Source organism: Cygnus olor, chromosome 3, assembly GCF_009769625.2.
Source record: "Cygnus olor isolate bCygOlo1 chromosome 3, bCygOlo1.pri.v2, whole genome shotgun sequence".
Classification (NCBI taxonomy): domain Eukaryota; kingdom Metazoa; phylum Chordata; class Aves; order Anseriformes; family Anatidae; genus Cygnus; species Cygnus olor.
Window position 1 is genome coordinate 57,792,316 of NC_049171.1, and position 21,497 is coordinate 57,813,812.

A 21,497-nucleotide genomic window follows, 5' to 3' on the forward strand; every position below is an offset into this window, starting at 1 on the left:
TTCAAGCAGCACATATTACCACTGCAGAATCCACAGAAAGCTCTAGATCCTGCACAGAGCTCTCTCAAATATATGAAACCACACAGAATTTAATTTAATTAGTTCTGACATCCTTCTAAACAAACTAGTTTCCACTAGCAAGTCTGAAGCCTACACACTGTATTTGAAATTATTTTACTCACACAGTCCTGAAAGCCTGAGAATTTTTGTTTCATTCGAAATAGTAAGCCAAAAAAATGGGAGAGATTTCCTTGGGAATGCAAGGAAAAGTTTTAACTGGAAACCACAAAATTTATTCTAACTGCTTTGGCTTGTCATGAAGTATTCACTGAACAGAGTTTGCTTATCTTTTCAAAGCACAGGCAGTCAGAAAGGAATAAGCAATAAACATCCTCTACAGGTGAAGAGTTTTCCTAGAAAATCCAGCAAACTGTAACAGTTTCAATTCCATTCAACAAGATGCAACACTGCCACTATTTAAAAAAGGGATTCAAAGCTTTATGCAAACAAATGCCTTTTTTTTAAAAAAAAAAGAAATCCCCTCTCTTACTGTACTATGTCATATCTGATCAGAATTTGACCCCTGCTTAATTTCGTTTTTGTTTTAAAATGGGGGAGGGAGGACATTAAGAACAAAACAAACACAAAAAAGCAGCAGCACCTTACTAAACACAGTCTCCTTGCTTTGGTGCTTCCATTGTTCTTGGCCTTCTCATTCTTTCCTAATTTCCATTAATATTGCACGTTTTACCTATTTAAAAAGGATAAAACTATATACGCACAGGGGACATCAGGGTGGGTGGGGACACAACACTGCAATCACAAAGGTCACAGAGATCGGACCTATGCAACCCTGAACACATTCTAGACGGACTATTCCTTCAAATATAAAAAATATGGTATTATTTGCCATCTTCTTTACGTGTAGTGAGCATCCCATGGCAGAAGGCATCTCCTGCAAAGAAATCACTATGCAATTGTGTGCCAGTTAAAATAAACGATTAAGATTTCTCTTTTGCTTAATCTTCTAGTTAAACACTAATCAACGCAATAACCAATCAAAATTACACTTCCATATTAAAACCTCACATTGAATCTACACGAAGTTGTCTAGATACTACAGAATTTTGTATTGATCATGTCTGAAACACCGACACTTCAGGTGCTCTACAAACAGCTCGCAGTTTTTCTACAAGGACAGTATTTTAGTATTGTAAAACAGACACAAGCTGAATGCTTCTGCTGAAAAAAAAATATACATTGTGTGAAATAATTAGCAGTCTTAGCTATGATACCATTTAGAAAAGGGTAATGAGCATCTACCTGACCTAGTGACTTTGGTCACCAGGCAGCTGAGCAAGAATCACTACCATAAAATATGCTAAAACCATGGTTAAGATTAAAACTTAGAATGAAAGGGCTTTCCTTTTAAAATAAATAAATGCATACTTCTGGAACAGAAACTGCTTCTGTTGTAAAATCTAGCTTCACAAAAATCACTCCATTTAGCATAAATTAAAACCTACATAAACAGGTAAACTTTCTCAAATACCAAATATTTTTGAATACATTAGCCTAAAAATCTTTGGCAATATGAATAAAGCTTGTTTCTCACATATTAGTATACATCACATCAAATGCAACACACACAAAGGTGCTATTTTGTGGGTTATTTGGTTTTAATGGTTTGGGAGAGGGGGCATGTTTTCTTTGGTAAGCATCAACTTGATTCTTGTTTTTTTTCTTATGAGGTTTCCTATAACAACTTCAGAGCACAGAGCTTCAAGGAGACTTAAACCAATCCCTTCCAGAATCTGCAGACCGCATGCTCACCGCTCCAACTCCCGCTGGATTTGGTTAAAACAGCCGAAGGAGTTAATCCCACCCTTAGCAAATGCCCACAGAAACCAGGAATGGGAGCCAGGGAGGTCACAGCCCAGCGCATTATCTGTGCCCGTCACCACTGCAGCAGAAACAGGGCTGCAAACTGCAGCCGCAAAGGAGAGGATGCATGTCCCACCCCGTGATTGATGCTTCAGTTTCAAGCTCTGTTGGGGGTTACTGGAGCAGACAGTTGAGGATGATAATTCCTCAAATGGCCCCCGTACCAGATCATTAGAGCCCTTAGGGACCTTAGTTATCTGAATTATGTCTGACACTAAAGCTAACCGATTCTTCTGAAGAAAAGCACTATGCAGATACATAAGGCACTGCTGCTGATATGCCTGGGCCAGTACCTTTAGTTAAACAACTGTTGCTCTGGTGGGGACATGCCTTTATACACAATTCCTAATCAATATCCTGAAGAGCAGCCTTGTCCTAAAAGCTGCACCTGAATACCCAAAATGCATCAACCTACTTCATTCTTCTTCTCATGTAACCTAATTATAGAATATTAAAAACATACTTCCCTTATCTACTGGGTAAGAAGATTCAATAGGGCTTTCAGAGGCTTCCATACACAGATGGGAAAAATGAGCTCAAAAAAAATAAATAAATAAAAAGGACTTGAGGTTTAAGATCCAGCCCTTCATTTCATTGCTCTGCTGAAAATTAAAATCTCAGCATAACGTATGTTTGCCCTATAATGACACATTGGATATAATAAAAATTAGTCAAATTAACTCTGAAGTCATTTATTTAATTTTGAAAAATGTGCGTAGCCCCCTTTTAATCCAATTTACCCTAATCCATTCCTCAGGTGAATTATACTAACCCGAATTTTAATACATCACTTTAATACTGAATGAAAGCAACCCACACGTAAGTTTAACATGATTTAACTGAACTGTTTCAAATTCATACTTAATTTGAATTAGTTACCCTTATTGTTACACATGGATAAGTCACCTTCACCCATGCTTTGAAAAAAGGCCACATCAAATACCAAATTTGGGCCTGACAAGATGGGACTTCTCTACGGACACTATCGCACCAGGCAGAAGACTTCAAAGAAGGTGTAATCTCTGCTGGAAAGGCAACTTCTCACTTGGCCACATCCATAAAAAGCCAAGGATTAAACAGGTGTTAAGGCTTTCACCTCAAAAAATGTTATTGAATACAAGTGAAAGACACCTTTTTGTGGAACACTGGAAATCACATGGAAAATCTTGTGGATATCCTCTTCCTAGTAGCGCTATGCTTACTAAAGAACAGAAGCAAACAGTTCAACTCCAAACTCCAGCTGCCTTCATGCTCAACTTGAAGTATAACACAAGTTTGTCAGTGACTGCATTTAGAACCATAAATTTCTAGATTTCTTGCAATTTTCTAAATTTCTCAAGTTCTTGCAAGCTCCTGTTAAGATCTTCTCCTCTCTTCATCTCTGGAAGACCAGAACAAGCCCAACTCCCTTCAGGTGACCCTTGGAGGTCACACCATCCAGGCCCAACCATCACAACAGTGCTCCTTTCATCAGCTTCTCAAAAACCTTCTGTTTCCCCATATCCTTCTCAACCTGGGAAGAGGGCAAGAGCCCCAATACCCACCAAAATACCCCACAAACCAGTACCGAGCAGAGGGGGACAACAGCTTCCCCCTACATGCTGGCTATGCTCCTCCCAGTGCAGCACAGTACGCATTCACTTTATTCACAACAAAACCTGGCTCACACTCAGTCAGGTATCTATCCCAGATCCCTTTTTGACATTTCTGCCAGTCAGCCACTACTCAGCCTGTATCCAGGCACAGGTTATTCCTCCTGCCAAGACTGGTCTATGCACTGATGTTCTTGGTCCAGACGTCCTTTGTAACGCCATTCAAAATAAAGTGATCAACCCCAAGCTACTCTGGCTTGCAATAAGATAGCATGTGTCATGACTACCGCAACAGCATGAGGCATCATCACAACTCACTTGGTGAATTGTGCCTTTTCAATAACAGACAGTCCTCGTCAGAAACAGTCAGGGGCACTGGTCACCCTCCATTACAAAACTGAGATTCAAAATGAAAATGCAACAGCAAGTGGTAAAGTAGGTATTGTTACTATAAACATCAACTACAATTACGCTCTTCTGAGTGCCTAGTAAAGTGCTAAAATGCACACCTTTGAAAGTTAAAATCAGCATGACTTCTAGCAGAAGCAAAACTATACACCTGATAGTTCTGAATTGGCAGTGGGGAGGGTGGAGGTGTCCCCATCTTCAGATTTCCCTGGTGTGCAATTGAGTAGTTCTCATCTATAATGGTACTTTGAGATCACTACTATTGGCAAGTGATAAACTGATACACTAATACTTCCTCAACTTCTTCAGTGAAAACATGCACTAGGAGAACTTAAAGGGGAAACTATTTTCAGTTTGGAATTAAATAAGTCTTTCAGCTGATATGCTTATCTAACCAGATTCAAACATAATATGAACCACAGTACTCAAATATCGAGTAAAAGCTAGCTCAAATTCAATTTCAGAAGACATTCAGCAGGGAAAGTGCCAAAGGAACACATTCTTGCTAACAAATGAGAACAAAGTTTAAGGAGAACTAAGCATAAACACACACCTACCTTTTCTCTAAAAAAAATACTTTCTTAACATTAAAATATTAAATACAAACTATATTACACTTTTTCTTTAAACAGATAAACAGAGACTATGGAAGGTTTGCACTTCCCTCCTCCCCAGGGGAGATCTAACTTCTGAAACTCAGTACTTTCAGTAGCTATTGAAATGACAGAGGCAGGAAGAACTGTTTGATACGTCAATAATGACATCCATCTTTCATTGTTTAAGCAGAAACCTAATCTGTTTATTACTTATTGTGTAAGAAACAGGATTAAATATGAGGAGAGAGAACTTACCATGATTTGCTTTGCAACATTAACAAAGTGTTCGATAGTAGTTTTGGTGCTAAGTCTGCTGAAGTAAAATGTTCAAATGGCCTTGGAAGAATCTATTTGACAACAGAGCATTAATCTCTGAAAGAAAGTCAAGGCTATTTACTATGCAAGTGCTATAAGATCACCCCCTTGGTATGGAGAATGCATGTTTATCTTCTTTCGAAATCAGATTTTTCTTATTCTGTGTGATATTAATCTCCATGGGGGTGGACACCTCTGTGAAGGTGCAATGGTTCATCTCCTGGTTCTGGTCAATTCTTGTTTTAATCTCATTTCCAGATCAGAGTCTTCATGCATAGTGAGATATTAATCTCTATAGGGGCAGACATCTCAGCTGGCCCTAGAGCACAGCTCCCCCTCTTCTGGTCAATTCTTATTTTCATTCTAATTTCCTGTGATTTATATTCCTCTTTCAAGTTTAATATATTCTACTTCACTCTTCTCAACAAGTCTCTCTCCCTCCACTGCTTCTTTGCGGAGATTTTCACAGGAAAACAACTGGTTTGATTCCTTTCACTAACCATTTCCTTCAAAATCCTTGCAGTACAGATCAGGTTGATGGCAATAACACCTATTTGCAGACATATTGCTAACACTTGCCTTATTACGGTTTAGTTTTCTCAGCAGGGTTTCATTTTGTGCATCCCTGCTTCATACAAAATTTCATTTGCCTGTTTCAGGATGGGATAACCCCACAGTTAGGTAACAGACTAGAATAGAAGTTAAAACATTAAAAAATTAAAATATAATGCCTTACCGTACACTTGCTGATTGACAGCCAAGCCCCTGGGCATGTAGTCCTACCTCTGCAAAACGAGGGCTGTGGTTCAAGCATACCTCACAGGACCAGCATGAGGATGAAGTTAAAGTATTTCAGGCCTCTCAAACATTAGTCTCATAAGGGACAGCAGAACCACAGGGGAGGCAAACAAAACCAGAGATCTTCAACCCGCATCATGCCTAGCCTCAAATATTTTGAGACCTTATCTCTTTGCTCTTCCCACTGAATACTGAGCATTGAGCAGGTATGGCATTTAATTTCACTATCTAAATAAGCTTTCAATTTTCCCTGCAAGGTTTGCTCCTCAGCCCTGAACACATAAGCACTTCCACATCACCAAATTAATGTATAATTATCACCATCTCCCCTTTACTCACCACATGAGAAAAACACCAGCCACACAGTTAAATTCAAACACTTGGAGATGCATGCTTATAGAAAAGGCAAGAGACGTTATTTCAGAAATGCTGCTACTCAGAAGAGTATGTTTCTCTTCAATGTTTAGTCCCACTGATTTTTATATATTCTATTTGCAGGGAGTCCTACCTAATTGTTGTTAATATGTTGTACCTGTATTAGTGATTGGGTTCAGAACAGCAGGAAAAAGTGCTTGGTAAATGCAGGGCATTCATCAGTTTCTCCACACAGTTCTTGCACATATGCATTCAGAGAAGAGCAAGCCAGAAGCTCCACTTCTGAAGTCCGCCACCACTTCCCAGGGAAGCTCAGTTTGGAGCTAACAGACCATGAGGACCCTAGGAACACAATGTCTTTTCCCCCCTAGAAAGCTTCAAGTGCGCAGCAGAGACATTTGACCCACAGCTAATATGAAATAAATTGCCTGGCTAAAGCACACCATGGTTCCAAGATCCTCACATCTCATAAGTCAGTTTAGTGACCAGCATCCATTGCACCAAATTACTTGCCGGTGCAGATCCAGCCCGTCTTCCTAAAACGCAACAAAACAGAATTGCCCTGACCGCTACGACTGTCACAGATAAAACTGCCAAGACCTTTCCATCTTTTCTGCATAGCAGCTTGTAAAGGCTCAAGTGCAAAAAGGCACTGCAAACAAGTGTGTAGACAACCCTATCCAAACATAACCTGGCCTTGCCTTTGGAAGTTTTTTTGAAAATGTTTCTATTCGCAGCCAGTCAAGTTAAAAGCTTGAATTAAAAAAGGAAGGCTTCCTACTTACCCAAGTGTGTGGGTTTCCAAATCTTCTATTCAAAACCTTTTGCAAAGCAAATTATATTACACTTCAGACCTTTTATCCAAATTTTGATGTCTATTTAACTATACTCAGTGTTTCCATTTTTATACACAGACCTTATATGACTATCTGCTAGGCTACTATCTTTTGTAATACATTAGCCAGTTTTCAAACACAGATTACAGTCCTCCATTAAGAGTATCTTCTTTTCCTATCGCACTTCATCTCCTGCTATTACAACCTTTCATCATATCAGACTCTGTAAACAGTGTCTGAGAAGAAACTACTCTACGTCCAATATGAACTGATCAATCATATATGAAAGAAACAAAAAAAACTCCAGGGAGCCTAAAACTATTTATGTATTTCCACCAGGTATAAACACATTCCTCAAAGAGCCTTTGGGTCCATTTATGAACTATTTATCAATTACTGAACATTTACATGGAAGATACAATCATTTGTAGTTTATCTTACATACCATTAAAGGCAAATCCTCTTAATTATGACTTATTTAGACAGAAATTTTCAGTACGTACAATCCTAATGTTCTTAATGTTGTTATACTTTCTCTGCTTTTCCCTTCCCCCATGATATAAGGAATTCTGAGGCCAAATACCTTTCTTTCTTTTTTTTTTTTAATGGGATTCTGAATCTCAAAAGTTTAAGGAAATATCAACTTCATTGGGCCACAGTACTTCACAGCCAAAATATTCTTTTATATAAAGAATTTTATTTAAATGTCAGGCTGCATACTGCTTTCTCTTTCTTAATTCTTCCATATAAACACAAAGAAATGTAAATTTAATCAGAAACTTGATTACTATAGTTGGGATGTTGTAAACAAAAGGTGAGAAAGGAGGGAAAAGAAGGGCATGAATGATCCTGTGACAAACAAGACAGTCATCTCTGACGCAGAAATTCTCAGAAAAGAATCTGAAACCAAAGAGATGGCAGTTTTACCTGGATACCCTCCTGACAAGCCCATTTTAATGTAGTAAACTGGACGCTAAAAATGATTAAATTTGGGTGTTTAAAAAAAACAACAATAAACCAAAGGCTAAGCAGAAGCAAGGAAGAACCTGGAGAACTTCCAGGAGAGTCACCAGAAGCCCCCAGCTTCTGACCCTAGGGTGGGAGCCTGGAAAATGATGTCTTAAGTATGAAGGTATTCATCCCACATGTGAGCTCACTGGTTTGTTTTTCAGTTCTGTTTAACCTGGCAATGAAATCAACATATAGCACGACTGGAATGGTTTAGAATTTTACTTATTACTGCCCACACACCTGCAATTGTCAGCATAACAAGACGAGATAAAACATGAGTTATTCCCAAAGCTCCAAAAGCAAGAGAGCAGCAACAAGCACGGACTTAAATTCCTTTGTTTCTCAGTCCACCTTTTGCATCTTATACAGGATAAAACTACCTGGCTCATTGACGGCACACTATTCAAGAAATTAGAAAACTTTGATTTTTGCAACAGATTTATAGCCCCTTCTGCCGCTTTTTAAAATTGTGCTTCCTTCTTCAAACCTTCTGCTTTACTATCATAGCTACAAAGCTGCTTACCAGCTCAGTACTCATTCCTCAACTGCAAAGCAATCACTGCTGTAATTTGGAAGAACAAAGAAGAGGATTTGGGATCTTTATGGTTCAAGATTTTTTTAATTGCAAAATTGTGATCCCTGGAACAAATTTATTTTTCCCCTCCCAGCACAAAAGCAGTTGCTCTTCATTTCACTGGAGTACACTAAAAATAATTATTTTTCTTACAGCGTTTTGCTGAACAAGAGTAATGCATTTATGCCTCCCCTTAAATCAAGTATGATTGTTTCCCCACTTTTCGAAGTGGTATTCAGGCCAAGAACTTCTGAAAAACTATTTTTCACTAGAGTTCTGTTACAAACACTACCTATGCAGTGGCAAGACAACAGTATTTAGTAAAAACTTATTAAAATATCCATTATGTAATCAATACCATCACTACAGTCATACCTAAAAGCGAATCAAATGTTTTCTTTATTTTAGAGATAACTAAACATTTAGCAGCTTCATTCACTCATTCCTGTATCCTCTAGGGACTGTATAATACATAAACTAAATAAATTTGAGCATTTTCTTTGACATTTGTTTCAGTTCCTAGTTGCCTTATGTTTTTAGGCCTAGGCTGACAATACAAATGCTTCACAAAGTACAGATTTTTATTTTTTATTTCTTAACTCATGCATCCACTTCCATTAAACAGATCTTTTTTTTCTAATTCTCTTAACTTGAACTTCATAGGATATGGCTGACCTATAAATTAAGACTTCTTTCAGGTGATGAAAAGTGAAGAATACATGTTTTAAGACTGGCCAAAATTCTTTCCCTGAAACACGAACTAATACTTGTTTTCATTCCCTTTTCTATGTTCAAGCAAATGGACAGAAATGTTTATAGCTAGCATCTGGATACCATCACTACGCAAAGCCATCCAACATATTCTTCCAGTATTTTGAAGGTCTGCAAATGTCATTATTAATCACAAATCCTACTCTTTCAGGTTCACAGCCTCATCATGTAGCCCATAAAACAGACCAAAGATTTTCAAATACATGGTTTCCGTCAATTTGAAAGTAGTGTACAGTCTCCCCTCTTCTGGATACTCATAAAGAACATCTGTGCAGCCTCTCTCAACGACAACATAATTTTGCCCAAATGCTGGTCAGTTAACGCAACACTTTGTTCAATAGTTGTCACAAACACCAATAAATCACCAGAAGAGTTGCACATTTGAAGTATAAACTAAAAAAAAAAAAATGTGGGTAAGTGAACTGGAGGGAACAATGGCCACCCCCCAAAAAAAGCTGTTTAGTACAGCTACTTCAGTGTGTTTAAAACAACCTGTAAACTGAGCCTGGTAGCTAACTGCTGCTGCAGAGGCAGAGGATAGACATGCAGTGAGGAACTCGCTCATCCCAGAAAGGACTGCAGACCTGGAAGCACCTCATGCCTGAAACATGACTCAGACAGAGCTGTTAGCTTGCCCTGTACTACTTAACCAAATCAGCATACAGGGATTTCAAAGCAGCGTTTCAAGGCAAGCAAAATAAAAAGTACTAAGAGAATAACACACCACCTAAGAATGCAACGCCTTCCCACTTATGCAAGATGTATCAAAGAATGAAAACTGACTTTATCAAAGAAAAAACATAAGCTAGACAGCTTGGCTATTAATAGCATCTGAACTCAGTAACTGCTAATAGAATTGTTTTAAAAATATTAATATTAAAAATAATAATTTGACAAATTTTCACTGCCAGGTTTCAGCCAAGTCACAGCCAGAAGAGTCATCTACATTTTACACTCATCCATTTAGTCTGTGTTTACCAGGGAAATTATGTTCCCTTTCATTACTCAGCTTTGTTTCAACTGATTCAGAAATCCAACATAACACACTAAAGGTTTCACCCTTACCTGGAAATTGGCTATCCTTATTTTACACTTATTTATATATGCATGTACATTATAGGTTTATACATATAAGCAGGGAAATGAAGGCTTTTCTTGGGGGTGGGAGTTGTTAATAACTTCTTGTACTATTTGAAAGACAAGGTACCAAGGAAAAGAAAAGCCAACCCCACAAAGATTTACAAATGCAAGAAACGTATTATAAATAGACCTTTTGCACTAAACAAGACCACACACACCCAGCATTCATATGCTGAAGAGCTGGCAAGCCTGAGGAATTAGTTTGCAATTTTTAGTACTTTCACAAACTAGGTTAGGATGGATTACTAGTAAAAACTAACTACAAAAGGAATATTTGTCTGGCTTTTCTGAATTGAATAAGGAAAAGACTGAAAAGAGCACTTTATGACATTTCTGTTGTGAGAAAAGTCCTTTAATGGAAATTTTCTAGCCTGAAAAACTGAATGCAACAAAACACTTTCATGAACAGAGAGATACAACTAAGCAGTGAAAAGGAGGAACATATACTAACATGCTGAAAAGCCTAATGATATTTATACTCATTAACTATTCTGGAGTAAAGAATCACAAATACCTCGCCTCCCTTCAATTATAGCATGAAAAAATACAAAATTGCCATTAAAGTCTTACAGCAAAAAAAAAAACAAGGAAAACCAAGGAGATTAAAAAAAAAACAACTACAACAAAAGCGAGTAGAAGCTCACACGAGCAGTGAGAATCTACCCCTTTTTTCAGGAGCACGGGGAAAAAGATTATGGAATGATTAGGTGCTTTCTTTTTGCTTTTTTTTTTATTATTATTATTTTTTTAAACCAACGCCATTATCTCCTCTGCAAAACATCATGTGAAAAACAGAGAAAATTTAATACACCGTTGTCTTGATCTGCTTACTCATAGTCCACTTAAAACCTACACAATATTCAGATTTCAGCATACTTATTTAAGAGACATCAGAAGAAATCTCTTCTACAGTCATAAAAAGCATGTCGTCAAAGGAATCAGAAGTTGAACAAAACATAAAACTGCCTTCACTGTTTTGGATTAGTAGGTTTTAGCAAATTGTCCTCTTAAAGCATTTTAAGTACTGTGACAGCAGTCAGCACTGAAAACTTATCTCTGCTTTGAACTCTGCCAAATTTCTTCAGTGTTCCCTTGTTTGATAACTGCTTTACATTTACAAAGAACAGGCAAACGGGATAACACTAGAAGAACCAAACAACTGACATTCCCCATTTTGATCTTACTCCAGCCTAACACCACACAGAGATGATATAGATTCAATGAAGTGATCAAAGATCAAATTGAAGCATTTTTCTAATAGCTACAGGGCAAGTCTCAACTAGGTCTTATAATTTTTTCATTGTAGTTAAGTTAAAATAAGTCTAAAATTTCCATGTTTCAATATATTTTTTCCTTATTGCTTAAATCCTTTATTGATTTAAATTAGCAACAGGTATCCTAAATCACACTATATGATTCACAAATAAAGAAAGGCAAGTTGTATTTGGAAATAACCAAAGGAAAAGAAGATTTGAAGAAGTCAGTTATCCACTCAAAATTTTTGTTCTGACCTGTTCTGAATTCACCAAAACTACAACCATGTTTGTTCTTTATGACTTTTTTTTCCTTCTGGTTAATATTCATCAGTCACTTTCATTGGTACAGAACAAGTGTTTAGACACAAAGAAAGCATGTAACTCCACCTCTATATAAATATAGTAACCAGTGTGTAATAATTAGAATGAACATGCCAGAATTTAATTGAAGCAGAACTTGGTTTTGAAGTATACAACAGTGCCTCATAACTCAGCAGAATTAAGTTCCTGACATGGTAGTTGAAAAATGGCTCCTTTTGCTACCCAATTAATATATGTAATCACATCTTTTTAGTAAATGGTAGCAGAAGTAAATGACATTCTGGCAAACTGAAGAGTGCAATCTTTCACACACCCGCTAACAAAAATAACCTCACATTATTCATAGCATGGAGCACAGAATTCAATCTTTTCATGGCACTAATCCTTGAGAAATTAATTTCTCAAACTCTTTTTCGAAGTTTCTCGAATCTTTTACTGAAGCATATACAAAGTGCAGTACTGTAAACATCAACCAACACCAAAGACGCACAATCTTCCTAGAGAGAAGAAATGCCCAACATGTCTATGCACAGTACCTTCTGACTTCAAGCAAGTTTCTACATGTTAAAGTTAATGCATGTTGCTGGAAAAATATTGATTTTTTTTTTCCCCAACAATCATATTTCTGGACCAAATCTCCTTCAGGCCTCATCTACACTTGGTTTACTGTTGTTATGGTTTTTTTTTTTGTTTTTTTGCATGTCTACCATTGAGTAACGTTGGGGAGCACACAGACCTATTACCAAGTATGGCTACGCCAGCAAAAAAATCCTGATGTAGTCCCAGTTTCAAACCTACAGGAAAATAAGTCTGCTCTAATGGCTTATTCAGTTTGAAATCACTGCTTGACAGCAGTACAAGGTCACCCTGTTGTTGTAAAGCCAGCTGTCATTTTGGGGAGGCCCTCCTTCCTTTTGGTAGTGGCCAGCATTTATCTTTTCTGTACAAGGAAACTCAGATGTTTGTCAACCAGAGACTACTGTATCATTTACCTATTGCGTTATTACTTTATAGTAGTTCTCACTGCTATATGTTCATGCTATGTAGTTACCCCAGAATATAGTTACATATTAAAGATGTTTCAAGAAATAGAGTGACTCAAATTCCTGTCCATTCACCCAGTGCTTTAAGGACGCATTACCCCTGTAGAGGCTCAATTCTACAACCATTTCATACACCAACAACAGAAATTACACTGATCAACAACTTTTCAGAACTTTTCACCTGCAGTCCTTCAAATAAAACACACCACAGCTCTGCACCACTAGTTCATTGTTTTCATATTAGGTAATATATATATACAATATTTTTAAACTGTTTAAAATAAGAAAGTGCAAACGATGTCAGGCAAAGATTTGGCTGTGACAGCAATCACAAAACAAATTTGATTAGATCAAATAAATGGTTCCTAACTGAAATACATGTAGAGATCTGTTAATAAAAACTCCACCTTAAGTGGAAACCAAATTTCAGAAACAGAAGGCAAATCTAAAAACTTAAGTATCGATCAGTGAATTTGAAACAACAGAAGTTTTACTCTATTACTCTGTACCTTTGAACAAACAAATGAAGCTCATTTACAGAGAAATATATAAGATACAAAAATCAACTAAAAGAAGCTCCTTAAATGTGTAAATATTCTTCAAAATTGACAACTGTAAGACTATTTCCACAATTTACATGGGTATTGAGCAGCTTAACATTCATAAGCCAAAAACAGATTAAAAATACTTTCAGATGCAACCAACACCAGCTTTTAAAGTTTGAGGTTATATGTACATATAGTTTCAAAAATAAATAAATTTTAAAAAAATCACCACAAACAGCTATTATTTTGTCATAGTGAATGTTTTGGGGGTTGAGGGAGTTATTTTATTTGTTGCTTTTTTGTTTTTAAAACACAGCATTGAGTTCACACAAATACTCATAACCTCCTGTTCAGGAAAAGATTTCAGTATGTTTTTTTATCAGTTTTTATATTTATATATTGTATAAATACAAATTGTATATATTGTATTACTTCCAGAAATACAAACATGACTTTCAATTACATAGCTTCCTGGTAAATGCAGACTCTAAGTGACTCCAAAGTACTTGGTAAGCATAGACTATATATAGGTGACTTCAAACTAAGTATTTTGCATAGCTTTAAACTAGAGAGTTTAAAGTCACCTATAGTCAATGCTCACCCGTAAGCAGCACAAGGTAATGACTTTGGGGTTTTTCAGCCTGGAGAAGAGAAGGCTCTGGGAAGGCCTTGCAGCAACCTTCCAGTGCCTAAAGGGGGCCTACAGGAAAGCTGGGGAGGGACTCTTTTTCAGGGGGTGTAGTGATAGGACAAGGAGTAATGGCTTTAAAGTAAAAGAGGGTAGGTTTGGATTACATATAAGGAAAAAATTCTTTACTCAGAGAGTGGTGAGGCACTGGAACAGGTTGCCCAGAGAAGCTGTGGATGCCCCATCCCTGGAGGTGTTCAAGGCCAGGCTGGATGGGGCTTTGAGCAACCTGGTCTGGTGGGAGGTGTCCCTGCCCATGGCAGGGGGTTGGAACTGGATGGTCTTTAAGGACCCTTCCAACCCAAACCATTCTGTGATTCTGTGATCCTGCTGCCATTCTGAAATAAGCTCAAAATTCCTGTTAATGTCATCTACCGCTCTTCTACCAGCTCCCCTCGGCCTGCAGAAACCATGGCTATTTTTCCTCTTCCAGCCTCATGCATATGTGTAATGGGCACTCCCATTTACACACCCCAAACTACTCACAGCCCCATGCAGCCAGAGGCAGCAAGGAAGGGCAGTCGCTGTGCCTTGCTGTGGCAGCAGGTCACTCACCAGAGCCCACACAGGAGAAGGGAAGGACAGATCACACAAGGAAAAAGGCGAGACTGCGGAACAGGGCTTTAAACTGGTTTCTGCTGCACCCTAAATTGGATGTCACAACATCATCTAATTCTAGCCTAGTATCTAGGTGTTATCTTCTGTAAGTCTTATACACCATCTACACCAGGCTTGCCACCACACCTGCTCTCTGTTACATGCCATTAATAAGCCACTTCTTGCTTACACATTTATATAATAAATGACACTTATCTATTACAATGAAAGAACATATTTAAGCCCGGTTTATTCAAAGATGCACGTCAGGGAAGGAAACATGAATACCATGTCATCCGCGCGTGCAGTCAGCCAGACGGCAGCCCCAAATGCCTTCACCCAGCCTAACTCCTGCAGCCTCACAGGGAGCGCCACGGCAGCCCCGTGCCCTTGGCCTCCTCCTTCCTCTTGCTCGGGTGAATGAAGTGCCGGGCCGCAAGCACAGCCCAGAGCCAACCTCCTGAAGACAGCACAGGTTCAGCTCACCCCAGCCACACTGCCACTGCAGCTTGCTCTCAAACTGAACCGTCCCCACCACTGCCCCTCATCCTCCCATACACCAGATTTATGAGGCGGCGTGTCTTCAACTCACTGATCAAAAGGAGACTAATCCCAAGATCCATCTTTCCTCCAAGAAGTTTCACATAGAGCTAAATTAACTCACTCACAGGCCGCATGGTGGCCAGATCCAGCACAGACAAAGACCTAAGAGCCATTCAAGAGATGGAAATGCCCCTCTCTGTGGCAGCAGTAACTTAAATTGGCTTAATGGGATCGTCAGATTGTAAATGAAGCTCCAAATCCCAGTGCACACTTCTGGGAGCAGCACTACAAAGGCATCTTTCCATGACAATAATAAACTATGACAGATGGGATCCTATTAGCACATGAAAACATGAGCCTTGTCCTGACTGACTAGGTTATCAGGAGTAAAGTAATAGTTTTGGAGGCTTCCTATTACACATTCAATGAGATCTGAGTTGAAAAAGGAAGAGTAGGGATTTCCCCAAAACCTATGCTAATGTGAAGCAAAGCTGACATTTGGCAATGTATCCAGCTCCTGAGGGGTGAGATGACTGAAAGGTCTTCCAGCTAAGGAGGTCATACAGAGACATCATGAGACTCCAGAGCAAGAAGTACCACTGTTCCATATCTCTGCTTTTTAATCCAAATATTGCCAACACTTCCATAAAAGAGGATAAAGTCTCTTTAGCTCACTTGTATCAACAGCATTTCAGAAGGATACAAACCGTAGTGGCAAGCATTAAGCAGGTTAACTCTCCCAAACACCAACAAGAGGCCAAGGGGTCTTCAAGAGCCTTGTTTAGAAGTTCTCTCCCCCCAAAAAAGGGTTGGTTAAGGACCTTCCATCCTCCCAGGAGCTCCTGCTGACACTGACACAGACCATCATTTAACCACACGATCTCAGCTCTTCAGTAATGAACCAGATAGTTGCATAAAAGTGTCAGCTCGCAACCAGGAATGGTACAAATGGAAAAAAAAAAAAAAAGCAAATGCCAGGAATGGTTATGATATGGGTGAGAACAAAAATCATTACTAAGGACTATATAAATCCATCAGGCGGCTGTCTTGGATACTCTAAGCAATGCAGTAGAACTGGAAAAGAAAGAGAAAGCCAGTAAAGGATGAAAAAAAAAAAAAAGAGGTAGAATGGTACCTTTGTAACAAACAGTTAAAACAGGACTTTTCAGACTACAAAAGGAATAGTTGAGAGAGTTTGGAAAACTACAAAATCCTGTGTGGCATGAAGAAGGTAAATTGGGAGCCATTATTAACCATTTCTTTCAATACAAGATGGGAAGATATTAAATAAAACTAGTAAGTTAAAAAAAAAACAAAACAGCTTTTTCCATAAAACATGTAGATTCCTTTCCACTATGTGATGTGAACACTAAAACTGATACAGGCTGAAGATGTTATTAGGCACAATTGTGGTTACAAGAAACCACTTAATGACATTAAATACCAACACATTGTCTCTGCGGTCACAGTATCCAGCCAAAGTCACTCACCTTGCCCATATCACTCTCGCAAGTGCCTGCCATCAGACTGGAAGCTGGGCTAGGTGGACCTCTGCCTGAACCCGTGTAGGCTTCTTCACCCTTTTCTTCACCTCATTCTTAAATTATCTTAAGTAGATCTTAAGTAAGGGCAAGACAGCTACTTGGTTTAAGATGTACTGTTTACATTAACTAACTAATCAAGGTCTACAATCATTTCTCAGGGAAATTGGACTAAGAGGGACTTCTTGGGTCTGTGTCTTCTGGGTGCTTTCAACCCCACTTTCACAAGATCCATTTTGAAAATTAATACACGTGGTATAATTGAACATGTTATAATTGAACACGCAGGTAGACAAGTGATCTCTACCACAGAAGAGAGATGAACGCATAAAGGAAAGTAAAACATTTGGGAAGGAGGGGGTGGAAGTGATAAAATAACTTTGCTTTTAATTCCACTCATCATCCATATAATTTGTCAATACATTTTAACAGCTTGGTGGAAGAAAAGCTACTGAGAAGTCTCTTATACATACACGCCTACCTGCATAAGTGTGTCCTGTATATCATATGGTAATTGCTTCAGTCATTTTATTCTTGAACGTGGCTACAACTTTTGTCATTTTGACAGCAAAAGGTTAATTCAATTACTTAAAAGGATTTAAAAACATTTTCAAAACATGCTTAATTTGTTCTACATGATTACGTATACAAAAATAGATGTGCTTACTTTGGTATATTGGTGTATTTCTCTGTGTATAAATGTATCAAACTACAAAAAACTTATAAAAAAGTAATATTTCATGCTTCATAATATCAAATTTCTGAGTTACTTATATTCTGTCTTTGGGAGAGAGAGTCTATTTTATCAATGAAAAAAAACGGTTAAACCAGAAATATTTACTCTTGCCTGTTCATTTGTGATACCATAACATTGCCTGAGAAAGTCTGAAGAATAACTACTCTCATAAAGAGCTTGAACTTATAAAACATACAGACCTCCTTTTTATGCTTAATTATCCCTATAGTCTGAAATACCACACAGTTAAATAACTCCAGGTAGGCTGACTCATTTCTAGAATTTTTATCTTTGCATCTTTCACTTAATATTAAAAAAAAAAAAAACTTTCACAGATACTGTCTGAGGCAGTGCAAAGTATATTTCTATCAGCTAGCTGTCAAGCAAGCAGCAGTTACCAAAAAATGGTCTTTTTCCAAAATTTAAAAACACACAAATTGCTAAAAATAATATTAACAAAAAATATATAAGCTTAAAATTATCAAGTTGTGAAAACAAGCTGAACTTGTTCTTTATCGAACTGTAGGAGTTACAGATGAAAGGAGGTGCTATATAAGGAATAGCCAGACTTCAACAAAGTACGCGCTGCCAAAACATTTTGGCCTAGATTCTGACAGGCACGCACCCAAGTTGAAGGGTCAGGGAAAGAAGCAGTGTAAAGAAACAATGTACAGAGACCAGAAAAATATGACACTGTGGATTATGGTTGGGTTTTGCGGGGGGTGGGCAGAGAGGAGCTGCTTGCTTTTTGCTTTTGAAACCTGTGGGAAAAGACAGCATTTCAACTGTGTGCAAAGGGGGCGGAGATAATACACAAGTACAATTTTTAAGACAGCAACAAATTACAAGATGCATCTTGTTCCTTTTCCTAACTTGCTTCTGTTCCTCCTCTCGCCTTCTCATTTGCTTTCACAGAGCAGCTAACAACCGGCACACACATGCTCTTGAGGATGGCCAACTTTCAAGAAGCCTGTATTCTAGCATTCAATTAGACACCTAACAAACACATCCAAATTTACAGGGGGAGTTCTGGATCTGGCCCACATCCACCATTCGAGAGTGGTGAAAAGCATCATAAAAATGAAATAAAAAACAAATTAAAGCAAGACAGACAGATTTGTGAAAGGTCCAGACTGAATTAATATCCTCGTTAATAAGCAAGAAAAATTAACAGCGTTTTAAATTGTTACAATGCCAACAATAAGAACACTAATAGAAAGGAGGCTGAAAATGAGTTGGGTTACATTTAACACTGAAACCCACACGCTCTTATATTAAGGTGGGGAGGACAAAAAGACAGTCAAATGAAGATGCTTGAAAAACAGTACTCCTGTTAAAAACAGAAAATTGTTATGAGGAACACAAATGCTCCTATGTGCTGGATATACAGACTGTATGCCAGAGAGAGGCCCTCACTGGAACTGACATACAAATCCCAACCTCTGTGTCCTGCATCCACTAACAGAGTAACAGAGTGATGAAGTCTAATCAACAGGGAGGAAAAAAAAAAAAAAAAAAGGTGCTTCAGGGACCAATTTAGAATAAGTAACAAAACCAAAGTCTGTAGCGATTATTAAATTCAGAGCCTTCAAACCAAGATCATAAGCAAGCGTTCAGTAGGGCATCACTCTACATGTGTGTATTGAATGTATTTAGTAAGTGTCCAGGCATCATACCTTACTTGAACTGAGCACACTGAAAGCATCAGCTACCAACAAATCCATTTCTCCAAACCTTCGAGAAAGTCCAATTAAGCCTGCGATTAATAAGCCTCTGACCAGCACAACACATCAGTATTTTTGATGTTTGGCAATAGGAACTGAAGTCTGTAGCTGCTGACATGCTGCACAAAAAAATGAATCTCATGTTTCCTAGATACAATTGTTCAACTCTTTGACAAGCTTCACCTACTCTGGTCAGAACGATCCTGAACATTCCTCTCAGCTTACTTAACACACACCCCAAGGTAAAACCTGACTTTCTCTACTTTCAGGTCCAAGAAGGGCTACAGTTTATGCTTCTCAGCATAAAATACCATGGACCATGTAAGTTATCAGAACTTCCCACTCTTCTTCCACCAGTAAACAAAAGCTTGTGTTAGCCTGACAAGTTACAGAAAGCAAAATCACTGGTCTGATTTCAGTGTGGTTTTGAACGAAGAGATGTCACACTTCAGAACCTTTTATTTTAGCTACTCCTAAAGCATGCCAGCCTCATATATGGTACGCATCCCTTCCCCTGGTAAAAGCCTTGTAGGTGCTTACGTAATTGTACGGTTCTGATACGCAGACACCGAATTATAGGCACCAAAGTCAGCCACGCAGGAGGGGCGTAATCTGTTCAGAGCAGCCCAATTTACCTTATTGCTTCAGCAGATTTCTTAATTGACAGTGACACATCTCAAACTTCTCAATTAAAAATTAATTTATAGGATCGGGGGAAAAAAAACAGCCTCCAAACTACGCATCAGCCCTTATGAAAACCCTTATGAAAACTGCTCTTCCAAGTCTCACTAGCCTAGATACTTTTATTAGTGGCGGTTTTCGAGCTCAAGCTTTCCTATCGATATTAAAGAGATGCACACGCTTGTCCGACTGATGCGCCCGGCACAGCAGCGAGTACTGTTAACAAAAAAAAGAACAAGAACAGAGACGGGAAAGCGCCTGAAGTCTACTTCGGGCTGCTCCACGCCACTCTGGAGCGACACAAGCCCACGCTACAGCCCCACGGGGACCGACGCCGGGCTCCGGCCACCGGCAGCGGCTGGGGGGCTCCGGGGCAGGGCTCCCCGCGCCCCCTGCTCCCCGCTCCCCCCGGGGGCTCTGCCCCGGGGTCCCCCTCGTTCCCAGCAGCCCAGCCCCGGGGCCGCAGCCCCCCCATTCCCAGCCCGTTGCCCCGGGCTTTCATCCCGCAGACCCGAGGGGAGGAAGGGGCGAGAAACTCGCGGCTTTCAAACAAAACGGACGCCGCCCCGCACGCCGCCTTCCCTCCCACCGCGGTTCTATTATTTTTATAATTGTCCTTTTTTTTTTTTTTTTTTTTTTTTTTTCTTTTCCCCTTTTAGGAAAGGGGGCGCCCCGCGGGGAAGCGCCAGGAAAAGTTTCGGCGGGGGAAGGGGGCGGCGGCAGCTCCGGCCCCGCCGCCACCTGGGAGGCTGCCGCGGCGGGAGGAGGAGGAGGAGGAGGAGGAGGAGAAGGAAGGAAGGAAGGACGGACGGACGGCGACTTCACCAGGCGCCCGATCCCCGATCCAGCCCGCGGACACGCGTGGGGCGCCCTCCACGCTGCACCCCACAGGGCGGCGGGGGGAGCTATATGGGGTTGGGGATGTACGGGGATGGGGGTACCCTCCGCAGACCCACCGCCGTCGGGAGCCGCGACCCGGCGCCGAGCCTCCCGCGGCCCCCGGCCCCTTCCCTTCCCCAGGGCACCCTCACCTGGGCGCCGAGCGGCGACTCACCTGCGGAGAGCTGGGCCCGGGCCGCCCCGGGCAGCGCTGGCGAGCAGCCGGCCAGCAGCAGGGCGAGCGCCGCCAGCAGCGGCAGCAGAGCGGCGCCGGCCCCCCTGCCCATGCCGACTTGCCGAGAAGTTTCCCAAAGCGGCCGGGGCTGCCCCGGCCCGCGGCGGGCGGGCGGGCGGAGCCGGCCCGGCCTCCCCCCGGCCTCGCCGGCCGGGAAAGCCCCGCGCCGAGGGGCGCCCGCTGGCCCCGGGGCCGCCCGCTCGGGGCAGCGTCTGCGGCGCGACGGGCGCAGCGGCGGCGGCAGCGCCGGCTGGGCTCCGGCTCCGGCTCCGGAGTTACTTTGCCGCTGGGCGAGCGGGGAGGGAGGGAGGAGCCGAGCGCGCACGGCCAGCCCCCGCTCCCCGGCAC

General features: G+C 40.3%; 1 protein-coding gene across 4 annotated transcripts in view; it reads right to left on the reverse strand.

The window, feature by feature from the left end:
- The window catches only part of PTPRK (protein tyrosine phosphatase receptor type K), a 418,105-nt gene extending 396,842 nt beyond the window's left edge, over nt 1–21,263 (reverse strand). For 2 of the 4 annotated variants that reach the window (XM_040551725.1, XM_040551724.1), the window contains exon 1: nt 21,090–21,263. In XM_040551725.1, coding sequence (XP_040407659.1) covers nt 21,090–21,201 — 112 coding nt within the window. In that variant the 5' untranslated portion in view covers nt 21,202–21,263. The remainder of the gene's footprint in view (nt 1–21,089) is intronic. The other 2 variants (XM_040551727.1, XM_040551726.1) reach the window with 1 other exon arrangement.
- Nucleotides 21,264–21,497: the final 234 nt, after the last annotated feature.